This window comes from Humulus lupulus, chromosome 5 (assembly GCF_963169125.1).
Source record: "Humulus lupulus chromosome 5, drHumLupu1.1, whole genome shotgun sequence".
Taxonomy (NCBI): domain Eukaryota; kingdom Viridiplantae; phylum Streptophyta; class Magnoliopsida; order Rosales; family Cannabaceae; genus Humulus; species Humulus lupulus.
In genome coordinates this window covers 240,789,010-240,814,624 of record NC_084797.1, presented here as the reverse complement: position 1 = coordinate 240,814,624, position 25,615 = coordinate 240,789,010, and the positions used below count along the sequence as shown (strand labels likewise).

The 25,615-nt window shown below is 36.6% G+C and overlaps 3 protein-coding genes and 2 non-coding genes across 12 annotated transcripts; 2 read left to right on the top strand and 3 right to left on the bottom strand.

Moving 5' to 3' along the window:
• Positions 1-8,297: 8,297 nt before the first annotated feature.
• LOC133778553 (probable inactive receptor kinase At4g23740) lies at positions 8,298-12,125 on the bottom strand. 4 transcript variants are annotated; one of them, XM_062218520.1, is made up of 5 exons: positions 12,002-12,114; positions 11,820-11,879; positions 11,601-11,684; positions 9,857-11,187; positions 8,298-9,272 (listed from the first exon to the last, which is right to left on the bottom strand). In XM_062218520.1, exons 4-5 carry the CDS (start codon positions 11,088-11,090, stop codon positions 8,626-8,628), a joined length of 1,881 nt encoding a protein of 626 aa, XP_062074504.1. In that variant the 5' UTR covers positions 11,091-11,187; positions 11,601-11,684; positions 11,820-11,879; positions 12,002-12,114; the 3' UTR covers positions 8,298-8,625. The 4 variants fall into 4 exon arrangements, with proteins under 4 accessions (XP_062074504.1, XP_062074505.1, XP_062074503.1 ...); XM_062218521.1 differs by having other exon boundaries at positions 11,601-11,711; positions 11,820-12,125; XM_062218519.1 differs by having other exon boundaries at positions 11,820-12,125.
• A 4,594-nt stretch (positions 12,126-16,719) lies between these two features.
• On the top strand, positions 16,720-16,791 carry TRNAM-CAU (transfer RNA methionine (anticodon CAU)). The gene has a single exon. It is a non-coding gene; the product is annotated as a tRNA-Met (tRNA).
• A 276-nt stretch (positions 16,792-17,067) lies between these two features.
• On the top strand, positions 17,068-17,139 carry TRNAM-CAU (transfer RNA methionine (anticodon CAU)). Its single transcript has one exon. It is a non-coding gene; the product is annotated as a tRNA-Met (tRNA).
• A 169-nt stretch (positions 17,140-17,308) lies between these two features.
• On the bottom strand, positions 17,309-20,144 carry LOC133778551 (putative glucose-6-phosphate 1-epimerase). Its single transcript, XM_062218512.1, has 8 exons — positions 19,409-20,144; positions 19,214-19,288; positions 18,817-18,873; positions 18,559-18,722; positions 18,317-18,451; positions 18,111-18,213; positions 17,896-17,995; positions 17,309-17,729 (listed from the first exon to the last, which is right to left on the bottom strand). The coding sequence occupies exons 1-8, from the start codon at positions 19,520-19,522 to the stop codon at positions 17,551-17,553; spliced, it is 927 nt and encodes a 308-aa protein (XP_062074496.1). The 5' UTR covers positions 19,523-20,144; the 3' UTR covers positions 17,309-17,550.
• Positions 20,145-20,757: 613 nt separating this feature from the next.
• Positions 20,758-24,501, bottom strand: LOC133778552 (G-box-binding factor 3-like). Of its 5 annotated transcripts, none has more exons than XM_062218513.1 (8): positions 24,159-24,501; positions 23,328-23,397; positions 22,991-23,162; positions 22,697-22,748; positions 22,509-22,557; positions 21,980-22,179; positions 21,432-21,635; positions 20,758-21,302 (listed from the first exon to the last, which is right to left on the bottom strand). In XM_062218513.1, the coding sequence occupies exons 3-8, from the start codon at positions 23,101-23,103 to the stop codon at positions 21,096-21,098; spliced, it is 825 nt and encodes a 274-aa protein (XP_062074497.1). In that variant the 5' UTR covers positions 23,104-23,162; positions 23,328-23,397; positions 24,159-24,501; the 3' UTR covers positions 20,758-21,095. The 5 variants fall into 5 exon arrangements, with proteins under 5 accessions (XP_062074497.1, XP_062074501.1, XP_062074500.1 ...); XM_062218517.1 differs by having other exon boundaries at positions 22,991-23,108; XM_062218516.1 differs by lacking the exon at positions 23,328-23,397.
• Between the last annotated feature and the right edge of the window lie 1,114 nt (positions 24,502-25,615).

Sequence of the window (25,615 nt, the reverse complement as noted above, 5' to 3'; positions counted from 1 at the left end):
ATTTTGAGACTTGGCAGGGACGCTTTTATCTAGGTGGAGCGTGTGCATGATGACGCTCGGGCTGATTCCTATCATGTCCTCATGCGACCACGCGAATACGTCAAGGTTCTCTTGCAGAAACGCAGTCAGCTCCGCCTTTCTTTTATCGCAGAGGTTCTTTCCGAGCTTAACCGTCCGTGACGGGTTTTGTTTGTCGATGCTCACCTCCTCGAGCTCCTCAATAGCTTGTAGCTCGGACCTATCCTCGCCTACACGGGGATCAATATCCTCACTTAGGGCGGTCTTTTCATCTTCGGAAATCTTAGGTTTTTCAATCTCAGGAGCTGCCTTTGGTCCCTGAGATTCCCCTTCGTCCTGAATGGCCATCGTCACCTGCCCGGGTTTAGATTTTCCCTTCATGGAAATGCTGTAGCATTCCCTGGCAGCGAGCTGATCGCCCTTGATAGTACAGACCCCTGTTGAAGTGGGGAACTTCATGGTGAGGTGCCGGATGGAGGTGATAGCCTCGAAGGCTATGAGTGTAGGCCGGCCCAAAATGGCATTGTAGGCAGCGGAGCAGTCAATGACCACGAATTCGAGTAGTTTGGACACTGTCTGGGACTCCTCTCCTAGGGTGATCACCAGCTCGATTGTCCCTATCGCTGCTGATCCTTCTCCTGAAAAACCATACAGCATCATCGAGGTTGCCTTAAGCTCGGCAACAGTCAGACCCATTTTTTCTAAGGTGGATCGGAACAGGAGGTTCACCGAGCTCCCATTGTCCACCAATACTCTCCTTACTTTCCGGTTGGCGAGCTGGACTGTTATGACCAAGGGATCGTTATGAGGGAATTGGACATGGCCTGCGTCCTCCTCCGTGAAAGTTATCGGTTGTTTCTCTAATCTTTGCTGTTTTGATTGACGCACATCCGGGGCGAACTCCGCTCCGTTGTGGGCCTTTAATTCATTCACATACCTCTTCTGGGCGCCTCTACTCGTGCCGGCCATGTGCGGTCCCCCAGAGATGGTGGATATCTTTCCCTCAACCACGGGGGGGGGGGGGGGATGTCCTGATCTACCCGAGGTCCGGGCTGACTGGCTGGGACCTCCGTAGCGGGTCGACTTGTCGGGACCCTGTTCCGCGAGTATTGCGCCAATGGACCTGCTCGGATGAGAGTCTCGATTTCATCTTTGAGGTGCCTACATTCGTCGGTGTTGTGCCCGACGTCGTTATGAAAACGACAGAATTTGGAAGCGTCTCTCTTTCCCTTAGGGTGTTTCAATGGCTCCGGCCTCCTCCAGGGGACTCGAGTAGCGTTGGCCAGGAAAATATTTTCCCTGGTCTGGGTGAGTTCGGTATAGGTTGTGAACACGGGCTTGAATTTATCCACAGACTTATTCTTCTTTTGAACGTGCTGGCTGTTTTCACAATTTCCTTTTCTTTTGCCACCACCGGGCTGGTTATTCTGCGCGACGTCGGGAGTCGCCACTACGATCTCTGTTCCCGTCCCAGTGGGCTTTTCGGGGACCTGGCTGGTCCCTGCGGCTGAAGCTTCCGCTTCTTCCAGGTTTATCCACTCTTGGGATCTGTTAAGGAATTCACTAACCGAACTGACCCCCCTCCTTTGAATATCCTTCCACAGGTCTCCGCCGACTAGGATCCCGGTCCTCATGGCCATGAGTTTGGAGCTATCGTCAGCGTCTCTGGCTCGAGCAGCGACATTGGCAAATCTGCTCAAGTAGGCTTTCAGCGTCTCACCAGGTTGCTGTCTCACGTTAGCTAGGGAGTCAGCCTGGACTCGGGCGGCCTGAGAAGCGCGGAATGCCCTCTTGAAGTCAGTCGAAAAGGTCTTCCAGGAGCTGATTGACTGCCTTTTACTTTGCTTGAACCACTGCCTGGCAGGTCCAGTTAGGGTGGAAGGAAAGATCAAGCAACGAAGCTCCGGTCCGATGTTATGGGCCATCATTAGGGTGTTGAACATCCCTAAGTGGTCAGACGGGTCTCCATCCCCGTTGAACTTTGACAAGTGGGGCATACGAAAGCCAGAAGGGAATGCCGTCGCTGCTATATTGGGGGCGAAGAGTTCCATCTCATCCCCTGAATCATATTCGTCTTTTTCTTTTTCCGATAGGAGCTTCTTCATCAGCTCCTCCATCTGAGTTAGGCGCTCTAGGGTTTTGTCCTGAGATCCTGGGTTATTCCGGGGCTGTTCAACAGCTCCGAACTCGTTGTACATATTAGGCGGGTTGTTGCCCCTCCTATCTTGAGATAGGTCATTTGGGGCATTTCCATCGTTACGTACTTCGGATCGGACTCCCACTGAGCGGGCCTGGCTACCATCCCCAACTCGACCCTCTCTGTGAGAATTGAGTCGATCTCGAAGGTCGCCTCCCTGGGTAGTATGGTGACTTTGTGCTGAACTTAGTCGCTGGCGCAGGTCTCCTCCCGAGAGATTACTCCGTGCACTGCCGGTCCAGTGACTCCTGCTGGACAGACTCGGAGTGCGTCTTTGGCGGCCATGACCTGATCCTTCCTCCGGCACCCTGCCGCGCCAGGAGGGTCCAGCTGACGGCGGGCCCCTCCTGCTATTCCCGTAGGTCGGGATGTCTCGGACGGGCTGAGGAGACGGATATCTGATGGGAGAAGGAGGATGCCTGACCGGAGAGGCGATCCTAGTGCCGTCCGGACGGACTAAATTTGGTGGGGGCCTCTCGGCCCTGCCAGCTTGCTGGTCCCGCGCTGGGCGAGCTGGGCGAGGAACTGGATGTCCTTCGGGGACGGGCTGACGTCTCTGGCTCTCCTTGGCCCTTCTCCGGGAATTTCCTCGATCTCTCCTGGGCGTCCTCGAGGAAGGCTGAGAACTAGGGGTTGACGTCCTAACCGAACGGCTGTACTGCTGCTGTCTGGCCCGAGGCATTTCCTTGAGGTTTGCCTCCTGATGGTGTGATGAAGGGGTGGAGTTGGCTGCAGGAAGTCTACCCGAGCGGCTATGCCTGGATCGATTACTCCGGCGAGACTTAGGAGCCTCGCCTTGCCTCTCTCCAACGTTACCGTTGGTTGTGAGAGGGGGTAGTCGGCTCAGAATATCCTGGATTTGCTGACCAGCTGCTGCTAACTGGCTCCTCAGCTGAGCGTTCTCCATCTCCACCGCAGTGTAATAACATGGATTCAGATTAGGCGGCCGGGGCGCTGAACTACCAGTGTCGTCTTGGCCCGCCGGCTGCTTCCCGGGCCTCTGCTGGACTTCAGGATCTTGCTCATCAGGGAGGGCAACCTGGTGGGCCTCCTGCCCATCATGCTGCTCTGTCTCGTTGCCATGCCTGGATCGAGTGGTCACCATAGTTGGATGTTTGTGGTAGTACTAATCGGACTTGCTCTCAATGAAAGCACCAAACTGTTGACGCGGTTCTTCGACAACAGATAATTAAGAGAAGAAGAGAAAGAGATTAGTACTAAAAGTAGAACCGTCACAGATATGAAATCTTTTGGAAAGAACTAGGTGACTCAAGACACGTTTTTAAGTGGTTCGAAGGTTAAAATCCCTCTACTCCACTAGTCCATATTATTCATCTTTTCTGGGTATTTGGTTTACAAAGTATATAGTTCTTCAAAGACTATTTTTTCCAACCCCTATCAACTCCCAGGGTCTCCCTATTTATAGGAGAAGGCACCTGGAAGTTGGTAGGGAGGTCATCCCGTGACCTTACCATTTGTCATATCAAATCTATGACATTCATGATTAATTCCTAAACCTGACACACAAGTGTGGTCTAATCAGTATGGAAGGAGATAATGGGCCGCATGGCCCAACCCGTCCGCGGGTGTCTGAATACGCACGTTCCTGCTGCGTGTCCGAGAAGTCAAGGGGATATCGGACACGTGATGGCAGGAATATGCACGTTTATCTTGCGTGTTGACTTCCCATAGGGTCGGAGCTTCCTGAGAAGCTCGTGACCGGAGCAGTTCATAACCTGAGCTGTTCCCGTCCGTGGCCTTCGGATGTCATTCTCAGCTCCTGGGCAACAAATGCGAGCTGAAAACAGGACCCCCTCGAGCTGACAAGGGTCCGTCCTGGAAATAGAGCCTCCGGCCTGCGGGAGCCTCGGACTAAACCTGATTAGTCCGAGGCTCGCCCTGCTAAACAGCCCGTGGGAAAACCAGGGCGTATAGGACTAATAAGTCACCTCGGGACCCATTGCCCTATCCTCTGTATAATCAGCCTTGGAGCGGCCTAGCGTACCTGGTTCTTTGAATTTTCCTCGACCATTGGGTCGGACAAGCGTATGATGAGCTCCTGATCAGGCTTAACCATGTCAACCAGCGCTCAGCGCGCTATTGCCGCCCTTGACTTATAAGTCAATGCTTTTTAATAAGATAATGCAAACAAGCATACATCATTTAACAGTTATGCCAACATAGAGCATTCAAGCATGCTTAATCAATTAATCACAGACATACTCATAATCATGCTCATTCGTAGGGGCTCGAGCCCTAGTCAAACCCATATTTAACAATCGGGCCAAGCCCTAATCACATATATCACGTATTGGGAGCAATTTTCTTACCTTTGGTTCAAGCGCAAGCATATATGCAAGCAAGCACGACTCCCGAAAATGATCATCTCTCGAGCCCTAGCAGTAACCTAGTCACAACCCACAAATAACGTTCTCATTACCATTCGATTCCATAATTGAGCCCCGGGACTAACCCCGTGCTCTTAGGACCTCCAATTCCCCCACACTGGGTGGTGAAATCGTCCCCCAAGCCCCTGGGCCTATGCCCTAAAATTACAAAACTAAGGTCCCTGAAAAATGGCCTAGCGTTGCGGCACAACCTAACAGGTGCCGCGACACCCAGCTAGGGCCACCATGCCCTGGACCACCCCAGCGTTGCGGCTCGGAATAATAGTGTGTCGCAGCGCCCTTGCGTGAACCCAGAAAATCTGAGTTTTACCACTATTTTATCCAAGCCAAAACTACCAAAATCTCCTCCCAAAGTCATACCAAACCCATAAATGAATCCCAACACACTTTCAATACATTATAAACACCAAAACCCAACCTCAAACTTAACAAACTACCCACCAAATACAAAATTAAAGCTCATAGTTCCAAAACTCAAAAACACTCCAAAACCAAATCAAGATTTAGTAGATTCAAGAATTATAGCTCACCTCCACTGAGAATTACGACTCTAGGCTGGCCCTTGATTCAATCCCCAGCTCTAAACCCCTTCCAAGCTCACCAAAAAAAAAGTCTTTACTTCAAAATTCCACGAACTACAAGGCACGCCAAGGGAAAGAGAAAGGTAATGAGAGAGAGAAGAGAGAGAGCTGCTCAATATTTGGTTTCCTACCTCTGAATGAATCCAGTGATTAAGTCACTCAAGCTTGGTAAAAAGGCCAACCCACCCCTTGCTAAACCCTTACTCATCTAATGCCCCAAGGGCGATTCTGTCTTTTGCCACTTTTCCCCGTTAATCATAATTAACATCTAAAAAATTCTCGTTATCTTCAATATCCTCAAATAGTCTCTAAATAATTTCTCATTACACGATAAATCATGATAATGTATTAATTTATCAAAATACCCATAGGCTCACCCTGAGCCGGTATTTGACCCCATTATGACTAAACTGCTAACTTGCTCCCTAGGATCGTCTCATGCTAAATAACTCAAATATATCCACATAATAATGTGGTCTTAATTATATAACACATATATATATATATATTCAAATATGCTTTCAACGGGCCAAAATTACAGAAATGTCATTCCAATAATAAACGGGCCTACCTGCATGCTTAATACACCAAAACATGCAAATACAGTCATATTATAATATGACTCACATAATTCATATAATCATGCATATCATCACATAATAATGTAATTAAATCAACTATTGTCATTCTGGCCTCCTAATCAAGGCACTAAGCCTTATTAGGTCTAATACTTACTCTTTAAGGTTTCCCAAATCTCTTTGGCAGAGTTGGTGTTGGCGTAGACTAAAGGTCATAAAATATATCTGAAAATACATTAAAGATATAACCCGTACATAGGAGATTATCCTCTCTTTTTTGTCTAGCCTCCACTTCCACTATGGAGTCCTTGTTCATTGTCATACCACTTTTTTTCTCTTAAGTTCTTCCATCCCCCGGTCCAGTTGTCTAAGATCGATGATGCATCTGCCAGAAGAGGCTCCAAGGTGGGGTATAGGATGTAATTGATCTTGAGTATTGTCAAGAGAAATCTTACCTTTTCATGTCATTTTATAAAATTGGATTCATCGAATAGATCCAATCTCACAAAATCTTGGTTCATGATTTTAATTGTCTCAACCTCCATATGAAAGTAGCCTTTTGATTATTGGAATATAATTACACAAGGGGGGGTGTTACAACTATAACAATAAAGTACAAGAACAAAGAAGAATACAATGCAAGATAAGAATGAAAATTACAAATTCAAAAACAAAATATACAAATAAAGTGTCACAAGAACAAAGAAGGATGTTAGAAGTAGAACACATGAGATTTGAACAAGTCTCAAGAACACTAAGGCTATGTTGGTTCTTGAATTTTAACAAAGAATCCTATTTTTTTTAAGAAAAATAATAAATAAAAAATGGAGGAAAATATTCTCTAAATTTTAGAAAGAGACTTTTTTTAATATATTCTCTTTGTATATATATGTCTATATATAATGTTCTAAATTTATAGTATATTTAAGTTTTAATATTTTTAGAAAAAGAATTCTCAAAACTTTTTGTTTGAATCCAAACATTAGAAAATAAAATAATTTGAAATTTCTCTTTTAAAATCTAAGATCCAAATAAAGAGTTAAAGCAATGGGATTTTTTTTTTTGTAAAATTTACCTCCTTCCTTTGCTTTGCTTTTATCTTTGCGTTAACCATAAATTTATAAATGAAAACGACACATCGTTTTTATACAAAACATAAACGACAAGAAATGATGTCTTTTTAGCTTAGGAAACCAAATTTTTGTCGCTTTCCATCAAATTCTAAACGAAAGCAAAATTTTAGTTTACCACTTAACTTCATGTACTGTGGACCCAAACATAACCTTTCTCTGCCTATTCATTATCTTATCTTAAACAGAGAAAAATAAAACAAAAACAAACAAGCTTGAACAGGGTTTTGTTTCACCAAATTTTGATCTTGTTGAATTTTATTTTTGTTCAACTTTTCTAAATTTAATAAATGGGAAATAATATTATAATGCTGCTAGTTTATGAGGATAATATTAGAGGAAATTTTGTTGGTACAGTCTTCAAAAAGAGCCATGCTAATGAGATTCTTTTGTGTTCTCAACTTGTGAATAATTTTTATTATAATTGTGTATATTATAATTATTTAAAGTATCTTACAAATTTTTCAGAAAATTATGAATGTTTTACAGTGCCAAAAACTAGTTTAAAAATAGGTTGTTGCACGCATGATTAATTTTTTTATATGCGCGTAGAAAATAACATGTTTGAATCTAGTTTTTCATACTACAAATTATTCAAAATTTTATAAAAATTTACAAAATATTCTAAATAATTATAATATACACAATTATAAAAAAATAAAAATTATTTTCAGATCGGAAATAAAAAAAAACCAACGGTTAATACTTTTTTGAGGCCCAGCAGAAAATACTCCAATATTAGAAATATTTACTTAAAAAAAACAATGGTTGACTCACAAAAGTATTATCATATTTTTAGTGATTACTTATTATTATCTATAAATAATAATGATTGGATTATAACTGTAGAATTGAAAATTAAGCATATGGCATCATAACACCCTGTCTTATCATCCCACATGCTCTTATTTAGATCTTTTTCTAAAGAATAATATTACCTGCCATTATTAGCATGACAAAGTTGAAAGGTTTGGTGGGTGGAATGATATTTTTGCAATTTTTTTTTCTATTCAAAAGTGGAAAAAGGAAATATACTTGTAGAACATTCATTGGTCAAAAAGTTGAGTGTTTATAACTTACAAAATTCAAGTTCTCTATCAAAGATTTTGGTGTAATCTTTGGATTATGTTAAGCTTCACTTTCTTATTTTGTATTAGTATAATTTTTTATATATATTTTAACAAAAATGGAACATAAGAGATGCTTTTGAAAAGAGTGGTTTATACCAAACTCTCACACTCTGCAGAAACTGATGCACTTTTTATGTAATAGACACTTTGATGTTTCTTTTGCCAATGTCATGTTTCAAAAAATCTCATTTAAGATAGAATAAAGCAAAAACAGCTTTGGTTGTTTGGTTCAAAAATTTCCCTCCGATTCCTTCCTTCATTCAAATGGGTTTTTCCCACATTTTCAGAGAAAGTATTGAACTCAAAACACATTACATTACAGAGAAAAAAAGAGACCTTTAGCTAAAGGGGGGAATATCTAAATTTTCAGAAATATCAACAGCCTGTTGATGCACCAATAGATTTACCTGACTCAACTCTACCTAAATGGGACCAGGTTGGTAAAAAAAATACAAATAAAAATCATTGCAGTTTTGTGCATCAACTGGAGAAGAACAACATTTTGAGACAAAATGAAGTATGATATTTCACCAGATGGTGTTAAAAAAAGGAAAAAAATAAATAAAAATAAAAAGGCAAGTGCCTACTCTGTGTCTGTCCCAACTCCTGGCTCTGGTTTTGAGCTTTCAGCTTTGGCTCCAATATGTGGATGGCTTTCATTATCAATCCGCCGGACATTTTCTACCAGCTTCACAACATCACTGATTTTGGGACGTTGGTCCGGCATCCTTACCACACAAGCCATGGCTATCTGTAACATCTCAACCATTTCTTCCTCTATGTTAGGATACCTCATCAGCTCGATATCAAACACTTCATCTGTCCACTCCTCTCGAACAACTGAATGAACCCACCTGACCAAGTGAATAATCTCATCACCAGCAGTAGTATGGATTGGTGATTTTCCAGTGAGAATCTCTAGTATAACCACACCAAAGCTATAGACATCAGAAGATTGTGATGCTTTTCTTGTGTCTGTTACTTCTGGGGCTCGGTAACCAGCAGCACGAGATATTGGTGGCGCCAAGGAGCTCATTATGCTTGCCAAACCAGCATCTGAAACGCAGCCATACTGTCGCGTATTGAGAAAAATGTTTGATGATTTAATGTTTCCATGAACAAGCTTCCCACCATTTTCTGCATGTATACGTGCAATTCCTCTGGCAGCACCAATAGCTATTCTAAGCCGGGTATCCCAGTCTAAAGGAACTCTATCTTCTCCTCTTTTACCTGAACAAACAAATTATCATATGTCTAAGCACTTCAGAGGTTCAAATTTAGTCACCTATATATGATTAAATAACTAGATAGTGTAAAGATATGAAGGATGAGATTATTTTCTTAGATAGGATTTCCACACTCAATAACTCAACTTAAAAGACTTATCTACATTTGAGGGAAGAAAACCCTTCATGATTCGTATATGAATCAATACTTGTAAACACACAGATTTCTTTAAACTAATGGATAACAAAATTGACACTAAATTTAACATAGAACAGCTTTAAAAATAACTTAACAAGTCTCATCTCCCAGTAACGACATTTTATTTGTAAACTCACTCATCTCAACACTGGATCATCTTATCATCCCATTCATATAATTGCCAAAGCTATATCTTTCATTAACTAGCTCATACAAAGCAAAGAATTGCTAGTTATAGCAAAACAGAATGACAGATAGTAGCTAGTGCAGAGCATATGCAAGTTTCAGCGGTTTGTGATGAGACTTCTAGAGAAATGAAGGTGAATTGGGAGTTCAAATATTGACAGCAACAAACAGAGAATTGAAAGACAAAGTAACAAATAACGTACCATGTAAAATAGCAGAGAGGCTTCCCTGAGTAAAGAACTCATAAAGCATTAGCTTCTCTTCTTTAGAATAATAGTAAGCCTTCAGCTCAACCACATTCTCATGCCTGATACTCCCAACCAGCTCCATCTGTTGCTCGAATTCCCGCTTCCCAACATTCACATCCTTCAACCTCTTCACCACAATTGTGGCTGCATCCTCTAGTATTGCTCTATAGGCCGTACCAAAAGTCCCCTTTCCAAGTACCTCAGCAGAAGCTCTCAACAAATCCTCCAAATCAAATGCATAATTACAACCCTCAAAGAAAACCAACCTATTGTTTGCATCTTGACTCCTTGAAATCACTTTCTCAGGAGACATACCTCCCTTGGTCAACTTCCCAGATATCCCATCTTCCCTTTTCCTCCTTGAGCAGCAAACAAGCATTAGAAAAGCAAAAGCCACAAGCCCCAAAACACCACCAGCAACTATAATTCCCAACAATGCCGTTTCACCTAGCTTCCCACCACTCTTAGGTTTGGCAAAAGGTACTAAAGATGGTGTGATAACAGGAGTAAGTTTAGGAATGGAACTTGGGAAAGAAATGTTGTTACCTGTGAATACAGACTCTGGAAACCTTTCAAGTGACTTGGGCAGAGTACCATGTAGGTTATTGTTGGACAAATTTAACTGTTGCAATTTAGGAAGATTGAGATCAGGAATCTCCCCAGAAAGTGAGTTGTTTGCCAGATTTAACCCGGCCAACTGAGTTAAATTTGAGAGAGATAATGGGATACTACCATTGAAACCATTATGTGAAAGGTTAATAATTGTGAGGTTTTTCCAAACTGTGAAATCCAAAGGCAATGGCCCAGAGAAGTTGTTGAACTGAAGGTAGAGGAAAGACAAGTTTTTGAGATTAGAGAAATCAGAAGGGAAGTGCCCATTTAGACTATTGGATCTAAGACTCAAAATCTGAAGCCCTGAGAGGCGGCTGAGCGTGTTGGGAGGAATAGGGCCGTCGAATCCAACCCCAGGCAATCGAACGGCCACAACTCTAGTCTTGTCATCACTACATGTGACTCCAGTCCAGTGTTCACAAACTGGAGAACTCTCATTCCAATTAAGAGAGCGAGAGTGAGGGAGCTGGTTCACGAAATCCAGTAAAGCTTGCTTATCTTCAAGAGGGTCGGCTTTTCCTCGCAAGAAAAGAAAACCCAGAAAGAAAAAACAAGAGAAAACGCTTAAACCCTCCATTGCTTAGCTACCCACTTGAGAAAAAACCACCTCTAAGCAAATAACGAGATGTTTCTGCAAGGTTTCTCTTTCTTCATGGCCCTTCTAGCTTAGCTAGCTGAAATGAATATGAAACAAAAATAGCAGGTAGGTAAAGAAGAGAGATTTTTAAAACTCAAATGCGAAAGAAAAGAGAAGAAAGAGAAGGATAAAAAAAAGAAAAGGATCTCGATTCTTTAAGATTCCAAGATAAATGTCGAGAAAAGTAAGTGGAGACTCTGAGAAAAATTTTGACATAAAAAATTGAGCTTGCAGGCTTTGAATATTGGGTTTATTTGTATATAGTCAAAAAGGGTCTTATTTTATTCAGTAAAAAAATAAAAAAAGCACAGTGTAACATCACAAACCGAGCTTCTTTTTGTTCTTTGCTCTTTGTTTTTCTGTAACTTTCTACTCGAAAATATAGCCTAAACCATTTTAAATTCCCTTAAAAAATCATTGGAACCGAAAAACAAAGCACTAAGTACTCACCAATTCACACTCTTTTCCAGATCTGGAACCACTGAAAACCTCCAAGGAGCTTTGTGGCCAGAATAAAAACCACTCACAAAAACACTGCCATTAAAGAAAAAAAATCACAAGCTGGAAAATGCGACTATGTGGGGTTAGTCATAAGTGTTATTAGAGCACCAAAAAAAGTGAAAATAATAAGAATGTAAGTGAGATAATATGAATCAAAGTTCAACGTACTTGTTATGATTTCTCTAAATTGATGGTGCTAAGCTAAAGTGGCATCCAACGTGAAATGACCTGAAATGGCAATCATTCACACAAATTATAGCCTTAATAAAAATAAATAAATAAGCACATTAATATATGCAAACACTGTTTTGGATAAAAAAGATTAATTTTTTCTTAGGGAAAGTGAAAACCCAAATTCCAAAACGGCCATTAAAGCTCTGGCTCTATTCTGAAACCACCACACAAAAAATTTGGACTGTAATAAGGAAGATGGGTTTGAACACTCGTTACTCGTAGTCGTACGGACAAGAACTGCGGTGAGGAAAAATCATTTTTTTTGTTTTGGTCACCGACGGGTCGTTTTAGTGAGAAGGAATACCGCTAAGCTTAGGTGAGGTGGGTAGGTGGTTTTATTGGGATTGATGACGTGGCAGCACACTGTCCCAAATGTGGGACCCATTTTTATTTTATTTTATTTATTAGAAGGAGTGGGCCTTTTTAAATGCTCGTGTCGTCCTTTCCTGTCGTTTAACACGAAAATTCGAAAAGTGATCTGGACCGTTGATTTTGTGTGAGAGAAATCTTGAGATGGAGAACTGGCCGTTGGATTTGGGTGAGTAACAGAATTTTTGTCTGCTCTTGTCGTCGCTTCGGCACAACACGTGGCAACTTTTCATTGGTTTTGTCTTTTTCTACATTAGATTATGTTGAGTTTAGGGAAATTACGTTTATAGTAAATTTTTATTTTTTTTAGAGTAGAAAAAGAATATGATTTTTATTTATTTATTGCAATCGATAAAGATCTAGATCTAATACTAACCACCAATTTGGATCTTTCAAAGAAAATAAATAAAGAATTTGTTGAGAGGTAGATATTTGAGTCTTTAGAATTAGTGTTTGGTTAGTGGGAAAATTGAAGAGCATTTAAACATGAGACAGTTTTGTAAGCACTAAAATAATTGCATAAATTAAAGAGCTTTGTTTTGGTAATTTATTGAAGCTGGTCGTCGAAACTTGGTCCCTGTTTGTATATATATTTATATATATATATGTTGATTAATGTTGTGATTATAATGATAATGTATTGACCAAAATATTTACAATTATACCATTAAACCTGTAAAATAGTATATAAAGTTTCATTCTTTAGTTAAGGAATTAAGGCAAACTTTTTAATTTAAAGCATTAAATAATCAAAACAATTTAATATTAAATGATAATCTAATTGGTAAAAAGTAAAATTTTGTCAAAGATGACTAAGTGAGCAAGTGTGAAATTTTTTATAATGAATTTTATGAATATAATGTAAATAAAAGTGCCACCGTATGAGTAGATTTAATTGTTACATATTTTTATATTGCCACAAGTGTTATTAGATCAAATTAATTTAATGATTAAAATAAAAAATGTTCTTATACATAGAGATTTTTTTGGTCTTGAATTTATCCAAATTAGCAAAATAATCCTTAAACTGTTTTCTTTGCAATTACCTCCATATTATTAAGTTTTTAATAATTTTTTAATTCTCTTATCCTTGAATTCATTGCATCTTTAATTACAATTGTCAACATTTTACTTGGAGTTAATTGCTACAAAAAATCATTTAAGAACCACTTTACTAATGCGCAAAAAATTCAGGAGATAATTATATTTTAGGCTGATTGGTTAGGTTTTTAGAAGTCATTTTTTGACTTTTAAAACTTTTAAAATTAGTTAGATTTCTATTATATTTTTGGTTCAAGTTCTAAAAAATTCATAAAGGACCTCATGAATGATGAAGTTGTTAGCTTATTAGTTTCTTCTTAACTAATGAAATTCACTATTTAGAAATTTAAGGATGCATGACTTTCCACAAGGAATTTGGAGTTTAGAATTTTGAGAATTACACTTTCATTTCTCAAAAGCATTCAATAGCTCCTAAAGTCATCCTTCTCTCCCCTTTAAAAAAAAAGTCATCTTATTTTAATTATTTTAATTAATGAGGATTGATAGTATTTTAATAATATGTATTGCTCAAGTTTTAATAGTTTTTATTCTTAACTATAATAACCCAATTTAATGAATGATGATTTTATTAAATTTAATATAATTTAGGGTGAGATTGATAGTGAATCTAAATTCAATTTTATGATTTCTAAAACTAAAAAAATAGTAGAACCCACATGAATATTTGATTATTTATTTGTTTTCAAACTCTCAATCTAAATATTGATTATAACTTTAAGTTACAAAATAGAAAATATTTTTTTTCACGTTTTTTCCAAATCCAAATTATTATATCCTAAAATCCTGCAAATTTTTTTTTTTTTTTTTATATTTTCAGATTCTCTACCAATCACATATTCCATTTTTAAAAATTAAAAAACCGTTTTACGGATTCTGAACCAATCACATTTTTAAAATATATGTTTTAAGACTATAAATTCAAATTTTCATTTTAGAAACACACTTTTTAAAATTGCAATTTTTCAATCGCGAATCAATTAGAGCCTTAGATTTTATACATTTCTAGTTGAGTCATAATTTTTGAGGTTGTTAGTACTATACCTATTTGTTCTATCTTTTTTATTATTGGTAGCAATAATGGTAGTATATACATCTTTTCCACTCTCATATTTTTAACTCTTTATGTGTCAATTTTGTTATTTTATAATTCCAAACCACTTTAGTAGTCTTTTAATAGTATATTTTAAATTCATGATGCTGGACATAATTATTTTTGAATATAATGACTTTATTATTACTTTGTGTTATTTCACTTTTATAATCATGTTTAAGAAACTGAGGGGACTTACCATCACTTAGAAGTGTTAGACTATTTTTTTTATTACATATATTTGTAACTCATTAATTTTTTTTAGATCATTTTCAAATGTTATATATAAGATAAACAATAAGCTTAATTGGATGAAAGGTTTCATCCACCCATTAAATCTTTTCCATTCTTAATGTGATTCAATTTTTTTTTTTTTTTTAAAGTTCTAAAAGTCATTTATTTGACAAGAAACTAGTCTCAATGGTTTCTTAAGAAAGAACTTCTAAAAGTCAATGTAGAAACCCAACCAAACATGTCCAATTTATATTTTAATTTATTATTATAACAATTTGATCTAAGAGGACTCACTCAATAATGTAAAATAGATACTTTCAAAATATAGAAAAAATAGGTAAAAACTGCAGTTTAAATAGGTTTTCACTACATTTTAGATAATACTTTTATCCTTTAAATATATTTATTTTTTAATAATATTTCTCTTTTCTCTTGTATTCCATTCTGTCATTATTTTATATTTGAAATGAATAAAAGAGATAAAAAAAAATATTTAGTTAAAATAAATAGAGAAACTATTGTATGATATAATGTAAAAATTGAAGGTAAAATTAAAAAGAAAAATAGTATTTTGATATTATATTTTGAATGATAGAATAAGAAACCATTGCTCTATGGAAAAAATATATGTATATTTATTGAATTGATGTACTTATCTCATTATATAAATTGAGTAAAAACTTAATGAATATCCATGGTCTACTTAGGTTTGTTAATTCTAGTATGTAAGTCTCTTTCAAGCTACAACTAACTTTGAACTACCACATATGGTTTCAATGGTTCTCATACTCTAACCCTACACCTTGGCCACTTTATTTCCATGTGGTTGGTCACAATTCATTGTTAACAACTGCTATTACAAAAATGGTCTAATACTTTGAACCATAATAAATCAAATAATAAAAAAAACATACTTTTTCTTTTAATTTTATTTTAGGGTTTATACTTTTTGGACCCTGTATTTTGTCCCATTATTTGTTTGGATCCTGTGTTTTAACAAATTATTTTTTTGACCCTGTGATTTGTAAAATGATTCAAATAGAACCCTAAATCCGATTTTGGTCAAAATTTTATGAACTAAAATCACAAACAATTCAAAACAAAAATAAAATTATTCTGCCTAACAACAGTGTTGTTATGTGCAGTTTTTTATTCATCAAAATTGAGTTTAAGGGTCTATCTGAATTACTTTACAAAATATAAGGTTTCCAAAAAAGAATTTATCTAAACACAATGTCCAAACAAGTAATCAGACAAAACATATGGTCAAAAAATGTATAAATCATTTAGTTTACATCTACTTCTATACTCTCTTTTGGGAGTTTCCAATTATTAAAGCAAGCATAAAAATAATGTTTTGCAGTTGTAATTTTCCTAGAGTAACATACACACACATATAGCTTTTAAAACCCATTGGATTATGTTGTATTTTTTTTTTTCCTTTTCAAAGTTTAAAAATTTGCCTCATAAAGTAGTGAGTGGAGAAGCTTGAATTGGGGCCAAATATACACAAATCAAGAGAGTCAAATATGGATACACATCATATGCATTTGTCTACTTTCTACTACATGCTCGGCATTTTGATTTGCCAAACTTGGTTTTATGTGTTTCAGATGTGGAATAATATTGAATTGTCCATATCTACTAATTACGCTTTTAGAGTTTACAAAGGGACATTGCTTGTCTACAAATGGACTCGATTTGGTTTTTTCTTAATAAATAATTTGATTTGTATTGCTGCTACACACTATGGTATACATGTAATCGACACTTTTCGGTTATGTGTTGTTTAAATCCTTTTGTGTACGATACCTACCCTTTTCTGTGCTTATTTGGCTTGGTCTATCCAAACATGTCTTATGTCAATGTTTTTGTTTATCTATCATAAACATCACAATCGGCCCCAACAACCACATGATAAGCAAAGCCCAAAATGATTTATTGGGTTGGGCCAACTGGGATTCTGTCTCTGGCCCACTATTGATTACTGATCGAAATTGAAGCCCATGATAAAATAAAGAAAGGGAAAATAGACTAGAATAAATGTTAGATAATAATTTAGACTAAAACAATCACCAAATCAGAGTGGCGCAGCGGAAGCGTGGTGGGCCCATAACCCACAGGTCCCAGGATCGAAACCTGGCTCTGATAGATTAGAGTAGCTTCCTTTGCCAATTTTTTTTTCATTTTTTTTTATGTTATTTCCTTTTTTTTAAGTCAAATCATTAAAATAAAGAAAAACATAAAAGATTCTCCACTCATTATGAAGTAAAATATCAAAATGATTTATTGGGTTGGGCCAATTGGGATTCTGTCTCTGGCCCACTATTGATTACTGATCGAAATTGAAGCCCTTGGTAAAATTAAGAAAGGGAAAATAGACTAGAATAAATGTTACATATTAATTTGGACTAAAACAATCACCAAATCAGAGTGGCGCAGCGGAAGCGTGGTGGGCCCATAACCCACAGGTCCCAGGATCGAAACCTGGCTCTGATAGATTAGAGTAGCTTCCTATGCCAATTTTTTTTTCAATTTTTTATGTTATTTCCCTTTTTTTTTATAAGTCAAATCATTAAAAAAAAGAAAATCATAAAAGATTCTCCACTCATTATGAAGTAAAATATCAAACTCAAGTTTCTAACATTCATAATTGAAACAAAGAACAGAACTCAACAATATCAATTCAGTAGATGCCAACTCAAGCAATGTTATTATCAATGGTTGTGTATTTTCAGTTGAAACATACTTCATATTCTGATAATGGAGAGAATTACAAAAAACAGAATCTCCACTTCGATATGAAGCAAAAAAAGGAAAAAAAATCAGTATGGTCAGCAATCACCAAAAACAGTTGAATGAAATTTGTGTCATCATTAGTTAGGACTTAGTATCAATCACCATGGGGGGTCACTGCACTAAACTCGAATTGACTTGGGAGAGTTCCAATCTGCCAGTCCACTCCTCACAAGGCTTCAGAGTGATTGGTCTCTCAACCGCTGCACTATCCACGCAAACCATTCTCTTGTACTCATCGTCTCCAAAATCTGCTATGGCTTTTGATTTTGTTGCCCATGGATTCCAAACCACTGTAGCCAAGCAGAGTTTAAAACTAAGTTTAAAAGTCCTTGTGACTTAAGAGTCAAGTCACTTGAAATGGTTGAACAAAATGAAAACTAAGTTTATTGGTATGAAGTGGTCTGATGAGTTTTCTTACAGAACTTGTGTAAAGAAACAAGAATTTACCATACTTACCAACATCTGGAAGACCCTCCTTTTTTATGATGAATGATTTCTTTCTCTCATGATCAAGAATAGCTACCATACTTCCAGAACGAACATAAACTCGATCCACCTACAGAAAAAGGAAAACATTGGAAAGAAAATCACATCAAAAAGCATTATCCTTTGATATTGAAGATGAGTGTTTTAAGAAAGTTTGTGTTAAGGATTTCCTATCATGTTTTTACCTCAGATTCAAAAGTTAAGGAAGTATATTGCTCAGTGAAACGCTCTCTTTGATGTAAATTGTCAAGATAATCAAGTGTCTCAAGGCCTTCAATTCTCACTTCACTATTGGATTATGAAAGAAGATATAATAAGCCAACATAAAATAATTCTACTAAATATGGTAGAAAGAAACCAATTCTGATTAGTAATGAAACATTTTCCATACTTGATATCTGAAATGGAGAAATATGTATGGAAGGCAAATGAGAAGCTGAAAGGCTTGCTATCAAGATTCCTGACTCGTGGTATCAGGATGAGATATCCCTCTGCACTTAAACAGATCCTCAAGCGAAACTCGAAGCTGAAGAAAAGATTAATAACTCAAGTTCAGAATCAAAGAAACTTTTGGAATATTTAGTTATTGTGATATTAAACTAGAAATGATGATTCAACTGGAAGGGTTGGTACCGGTGAGGCCAGATCTTCATATCATCATCAGAGGGTATGAAAAGCAAGTCAACGAATGTTTTTCCAATTGAATCAGAAGGAGGCAAAGGTGGAGGATTCTGTTCAATGGTCCAAATCTTATTCCTGACAAACCCATGTTGCTCCAAAGTTCCACTGTTTCCAAACTATCATGTTTAAACATGAATAAACTTTAGTTAGAAGAGGCATATTCTAATACACATTACACATACATACATATACATGTATGTTTATATATACCTGTGGAAAGCAGATTGGGATCCCTCCTCGAACCGGTTTTGGGGGCTTAAAGACTGCCTACAATAGTTGAAATCAATAAGCAACAAACGATATTACTAAACAGAAGTTTAAGTAAAAAAAGAAAGGAATTAACTCGTTCAAAATTATGAAACCAAGCAGCAAAATTAACTTTTCTCGAATAAGATTGGTACAGAAATGAATTCTTTTAATTGTGAGAACATACATCAAATAGTTTCAGAACAAAATGAATTAAGGTAAAAAATTTCCCGGTTTCTTGGAAGACTTTTACCATTTTTAGAACAGAACCTTTTTTAATTACTTCTTGGTTGATCACAGAAATGAGTTCACACATGTCAATTCAAAACAAGAACAACTTTCTTTGAATTATAATTTTTACCTTACTACTAGTGAACAACATCTCATGCCCACGCTCATTCATCCATGAACGAACCTGACCTCCATGCAAACTCACCTGTACAAGTATAAAGATTTTTCAATGTTATTTTGACTCATTGATCTTCAAACCAATTCAGAAATTGAGAAAATGGAAGCCATTAACAAAGAAAAAGCGAAAAAAGAAAGAATCACCAACCCGAACAGAAGCTCCTCGAGGATTCTTGAGAAGAACTTGTTCGACTCCATTTCGGTCTTTCACAACGTCCACAGAAGAAGTTCCCTTTGAACTTGTTCCCGCAGAACTATGCATTTTAAGATAAAAAAAACAGAAGACAAAACACTTTCTCGCCAAGAAAACGGAAACTACTAAACTTTCTCACACTTTCTCTAGCTCTATACGTATACATGTATATACATACATATATATATATATTTATATAGATATAAATCAGCTGGAAAAAAGCCGAGCCAGATCACTGAATCAGGTGATAATCTCTCCCGAATTTCTCGTGAACTGTATACCAGAAATCCAACTACCAATTAAACTAACTAACAAGCTCGCTCAATCAATCTTTTTCTTTCTTGAAAACCCAATAAATAAGAAATGTCTCAGAAAAATACCATTTTGGATTAAATCAAATCATAATTAATAGATATTAAATAAAACTAAGAAAAAAAAAAAGACAAAGGGAACGAACTTCAAAAAAACGGTTAGTAGGATGACTATATTGAAAGAAAAAAAAGCAGAAGAGGACTAAACTACAGAAATGCCCACTATCAGAATCAGAACAGACTACTGCTTTGCTGGGATGAGAGGGTAAAATTGTAATTTCATTACTTGTTATAAAAGAAATAAGAAGAAAAAGAAAAGAAAAGAAAAGAAAAGAACGTAGACTTGGCCGTTGGCTTGTTTCCACATCTGACGTAGACTAACTGAATTAACTACCCCTTATACCAAAAGATTACTTAGTTTTCACTTCTGACCCTTATATACCATGTCAATTTTATTAATACAAGCCACCTTTAACTAATTTTAATTAAAAGCATTGAGAAAGTGGGATTCAAGAAAGGAAACTTGTCAAAGCAGTTGAAAATATTGAATCAAATAATGTTGTTATCCATAGGCTTAGTCAGAACCCATTTTCATGCAAAATTCCACAAAATAAAATAAATAAATAGATTTGGGGGACGACAAACAGTTGCAACCCTTTTTCAAGTTTTTTTTAACAAAAAAAAAATAGATGCATGAATGAATTCATTTGTAGGAGTTGGGACCTTTTTCTTTTCTTTCTCTTTTCTTCTTTTTCTAGAAAAAACAAACACACCATACGACCTAGCAATAGTAATAAACAAGTCAAAATTTGAAGTTATTGGACGGTGTAAGTAGTAGTAGAAGACGTAGTCCAAAACTGTCAGCAATGACATCAAATTCAGTTCCACATTTTTGAACGCTTTTCTAGACAATGATAGGTCTTTTGTCGCTTTAAATTGAAAGCCACAACAAGCAGACATGGCCTAGTTTGAGCTTTTTAATAAATGGGGTCATGATATTAATTTTTTTCCTTTTTCTTTTTCAACTTGAAATTGATTCAGACCATATTTCATAACACATTCAGATGTTGTGATGGATCCCAAGTACAATGATCAATACAAATAGCTTTCTTTCTAAATCTATTATGTCCTGAACCTGAGCTAATATTCGTAATCATAAGGTGATACACTTGGAGCTATCCTATGTGTTGCCATAGTGACCAGTACAATGATAAATCACACAATGGGGAAAGGAAAAACCAAATTGTGCACTTCTAGCTACCTAATCTAGTAGCTGTTACTCATTATCGATTAATTGTGAAACTCAAACCTATGACAAGCTAGCTTGTTGATCATCTAGCAGAAACTGCATCAGTCCTTGAGCTTGATTTTAACAGCTGATGAAGGTTGGTTTCAGGATTATCTGGGTTCTCATTCCTACTAGAACCACTAGAGATTTCGAGTACTTTCTCAGTACTATTCAGTAGTGCTGAATCAGATTCAGCCTTATCTGAAACTGTGTCTCCTTGATGATCCACCGCTGTGCATCCCAGCTTCACCTACAAATTCAAACTCAGGGTTAACAAAGGAGTAGCTCAATCGATACAGCTTGGTTGGTTGGCTTAAACTAGCATGGAAAAGTATGTGTGGCAAAACAGAGAACATTATTATGAGGATGTTAGAAGTACCATTAGTGCAGCATTTTCGAGCCTCAATTTTTCTGAATCGTCTTGCAGTTGTCGTAATTCAGATTTAAGGGCGCTATTCTCCATATTCAAGGAGTCCCACCTTCTCACTAGCTCGTCGTACTCGGCCTGCTTCCTCAACCTAGACCTCCTTGCAGATTCTCTATTGGCCTGTTTCCTTCTCTCACGTTTCAAAAGCCTTTCATCCTAAAGAAACCAACATCGAGATGCATAACGTAAATATATAAGATCACTTTTAATCTTTCAAGTGTTCTTATAATTCCAGCTCAGCCCAAAGTCACCAACTACTCAAAACAATGTTTCAGAATAACGGCCCTGCAGGGTCTTAAGGTTGGCTCTTTTTCAGCAAAGCCAGCCTCTAAAAATCTGAAGAAATTCCAAACCTCTTTCATTAATCCCATAGCATCTCTTCAAACAAGTGGGTGAGTGATTCAAACAAGCAGACTAGTACTGAAGGTTCAAATCTTTACAGGGCTCATCATATTTCACAATAAGTCAGCAAAAGAACTAAATTGTCAATTTTTACATACCATAGTCATGCCATTAGAATACGTCCCTGCCCCCACAGAAGCAACACAGTCCGACATATTTCCTGCTTTCTCGCATGAGGATCCACCATAACCAATAAAATTCATATGAGGCACCGTATTGTCAGAAACATTGGAAGAAGTCTCGTTTGCCTCCCAATCGGTTGAAGAATTGACCTGAGTATGGACTTTCAGATCAATATCTGCCACCCAAGTGATTGAGCAAAGAAATCAGTCAGCATGAAATATATCCATATGGCTCAAACGATTTCCAAATATTTAGAACCAGAAGCATAATTATCATAATTCCCGAGCTTGCATTCAAGTCGACCCCCAAAACCACAAAACTGACATTTTTACCCAAACTGGAAAAAGGAAGGGTGAAGCAAGTGGGCATGGGAAGTACGCCATGACACAAGAAACCAACCACTGAGGCCAATAATGCCTTCCAAAATGAATGCAGATAGAAATGTCTAACAATAAAAATATTGACAATGCAAGATAATATATATAAGATGAAACTTCGCCGTACCACTGGTTTGCTTGCTCTCAACCTCAATATTCCCTTGAGTTTTGTCAGCCTGCAAAATGAAGAATACAATTACTTTAAAGTTCATTATTTGGTATTTGGTGACTCAAATACCAAAAGATAAATATATGTAGGTATTATACATGTGTGTGTGTGTGTGCGAAAGAATAATAAAGATGTGGGATCCATACATCAGCGTTTCCATAACTTCCGGCTGTCGGGCCATCCATTTCACGTTCAAGTCTGCATGCAACATAAAATCAGCATTAGAACGATTGAAGTTAAGACAAGTTAATTAGCTGGGAGATTCTGAAGAAGGTATTATCTAAACTTGAGGAGCGGAGCAAGAATACAGAGCAGTAAATCTCCTTCCCAAATTAATACTCTTCCTCCCCTAGATCTCTTTGATTCCCGAGAAAAAACAAAGAAAAAAAAGACATAAAACAAGAAGAATATTGGTAAAAGAATACTTTATGTACACATACCTTGGTAATACTTTATGGACTGTCCCTCCAGCATCACTTTTGGGATCATCATGTCCAACTGGCACTGGAAGCCCATCTGACCCTTTTAACTTTTTTGTTAGGCCTTGCTCCATTTGCTCTAATAAATCAAAGTTCTTTAGTACATGAAAACTTCACCAGCAGTTCACTGTCACTACGGCAAACGTGAATTTCTTCTTAAAGCTACACACTATTGTTTTTCCTAACAATAAGTTGGCTAAAACCACCACGAATCCAAAATCCAAACAAAACTTAGGCTAATATTTCATTAGAAATCGTAATTATATATTATGAACGGACAAGGGTGTCAAACTTTTACATCAAGTTACAAGCTTTCCATTTCAAAGGCGATTTTAGGTTCACGCAAGAGTACCAAATCTTTCACTAACCTGATATAGAGACAAAAACAAAGAAAAGGGAATCAGTACAGTAGCAGCATTACCAAAGCTTTGGGTTTTAATTCTCATAATTCATTCAGCCTCAGTTATGATGTTTGCTTAACATAAAAGGTTTAAAATTAATCATAGAAAAATTGCAGAAGAACTGACCATTACCCACCTTCAAATGGCGCTAAATATCCATTTGAGTAAACTCATCTCCACTCGGAGCTTAACCCTATACTAATGGAGGTTAGTGGTTGAACATTGCTTGATCTCAAGTCTTAACATTATCTTGAGCACTTAGCAGGACTTTTTTGAGCCTAGAAAAAATCGACCTTAGACCCTTCTGTAACTCGCTACACGACAACCGTCAAAGTTGGCCTTTTTGGAGAATAAATCATTGCATGTATACATACAAAAGGAAAAATCGCCTCATTTCTACTTTATAAATGCATACCAACCATTGTTTTTTTCCTAAAAATTCATGGAAAACAGTCTTCACCCTAGCACTGCTGATTGTTTAGGCATCCAATGAAAAAGTCCTAAATTTTATCAGAAAGAACCCTTGATTTCGACAGTACTTCAAGTTTCAGTTCATTTCAATATGTCTATGGTCTAAATTTCTAATACCTCAGTCAGTTTTAAGAAAATACAGCATATTAATGGAAAAATCAAACAAAAAAAACATAACAAAAATAAAATTAATTTCTATTCTGCACCCTTAAACATCCATGGATTCAAAATCAGATCGACCACAGTTTCAAACATACCTGAAAACTTGAATCACATTTGAAAGAGCAGAGAAACAGTAGCCCAAACCCAATTTTTGTAATTTTTTTTTTCAGTAGTCGGCTGCCCGGACGAGAGCAGAGAACGCCGATTCACGCGGCGGCGCGTGCGTTGTAATCATGTATGTCTGGGTCAGTCACGCGCAAGTGGTGGTGTCGAACACGGAGGAGAGAAGAGGGTTTGTACGATATGTGATGAGCTGATTGGCCCAGATTTGGAAGTTCTGGTTGTCCACGTGTCGAGATTTGATGGAGTTACATTAGAAATAGGGAAGTAAGCTCATCATTACCAGATCTTTCCTCCTCACGCGGCTTGGGTTGGGCCGAAAGAACAAACCCCATGTAAATCGGACCGACTTTAATGGTGGTTTTTAATAAATAAAATAATAATTATTATTATTACATTAGTTTATACTTTTTTTTAATTTTACGTCGTTATTTATTTAGATTTTGTATTTAAAAAATTATTTATTTATTTTGTAAAATAATTCAAATAAATTTATAAATTTAATTTTGATGAAAAAAAATTAAATTTTTAAACAGAATAATTATACTTTTATTATAAATTATTTATAATTTTATTTCAATTTTTTTTTTAAGTTTAACGTCTTATTTGAAATCACTACGAATATCGTTCCTCTTATTATTATAAAAAATTATACATTGATATGACAATTTTTTATTTATTTAGATTACTATAAAATATTTTTTTCTCAATTTAAAAAAAAAAATATGCTCACCACCTGTGCCGACCTCTATTCTCATTATTACTGTCTATAACTAACTAGTGACTGTTACAAATAGTGTTTTCAAATTAATAATTAAAAAAAAAGACAATTTTAAAAGGGAAATTTCACTTTTTATCTCTAATAATACTTAATATTACCAAAAAATCCCAACATTAATAATATTTTCAAATTAATGCTAAACTTTCCTCCCATACCCAAAATACCCCTCCCATTATATCAAAAATTCACAAAACCTTCTCTTCCACTCTCCTCCCTCTCTCTCTCTAATTCTCACGAAATCTCCATAAAACCTACAGTTTTGTATAATTTTCTTGTCAAAATCATTGTTAGTTATCTCCATTGTTTCTGTGAATTCGTTAATATCAAAGGCAACATCTATTTTGAGAGTTTTTGGAGGAGAAAAACCATGGGTAATGAGATTTTACATTTTGTGTTGGGTATTATTTGTTTACATTTTTTTTGGCTATTTTGAACAGATCTGAGCCTATATTGGTGTATTTTTCGGGATTTTTTGAGAGATTCCGCGATCTGTGTTTTTCTGGGTTTTCTGCAATTTTTTTGCTCGATAGAAGCTCGATAACGGTTCGATAACGGTTCGATGGTATGTAGAAGAAGGTCTTTGTAAGAGCTCGATGTAGCTCGATGTTAGCTCGATAATAGCTCGATAGGTTCGGTTTAGTGCTCGATGGA

Coding starts and splice junctions, on each gene's coding strand:
- LOC133778553 (XM_062218521.1), bottom strand. CDS start 11,090: ATGGAGGGTTTAAGCGTTTTCTCTTGTTTTTTCTTTCTGGGTTTTCTT. Junction 9,273..9,856: donor CCTCTCTGCTATTTTACATG/GTACGTTATTTG, acceptor TTGTTTGTTCAG/GTAAAAGAGGAGAAGATAGA.
- LOC133778551 (XM_062218512.1), bottom strand. CDS start 19,522: ATGCATAGTTCTGCGGGAACAAGTTCAAAGGGAACTTCTTCTGTGGAC. Junction 19,289..19,408: donor CTCGAGGAGCTTCTGTTCGG/GTTGGTGATTCT, acceptor ATACTTGTACAG/GTGAGTTTGCATGGAGGTCA. Junction 17,996..18,110: donor CCTTAACTTTTGAATCTGAG/GTAAAAACATGA, acceptor CTTTTTCTGTAG/GTGGATCGAGTTTATGTTCG.
- LOC133778552 (XM_062218513.1), bottom strand. CDS start 23,103: ATGGAGCAAGGCCTAACAAAAAAGTTAAAAGGGTCAGATGGGCTTCCA. Junction 22,558..22,696: donor GAAGTTATGGAAACGCTGAT/GTATGGATCCCA, acceptor TTCATTTTGCAG/GCTGACAAAACTCAAGGGAA. Junction 22,180..22,508: donor TGAGAGCAAGCAAACCAGTG/GTACGGCGAAGT, acceptor CTTGGGTGGCAG/ATATTGATCTGAAAGTCCAT.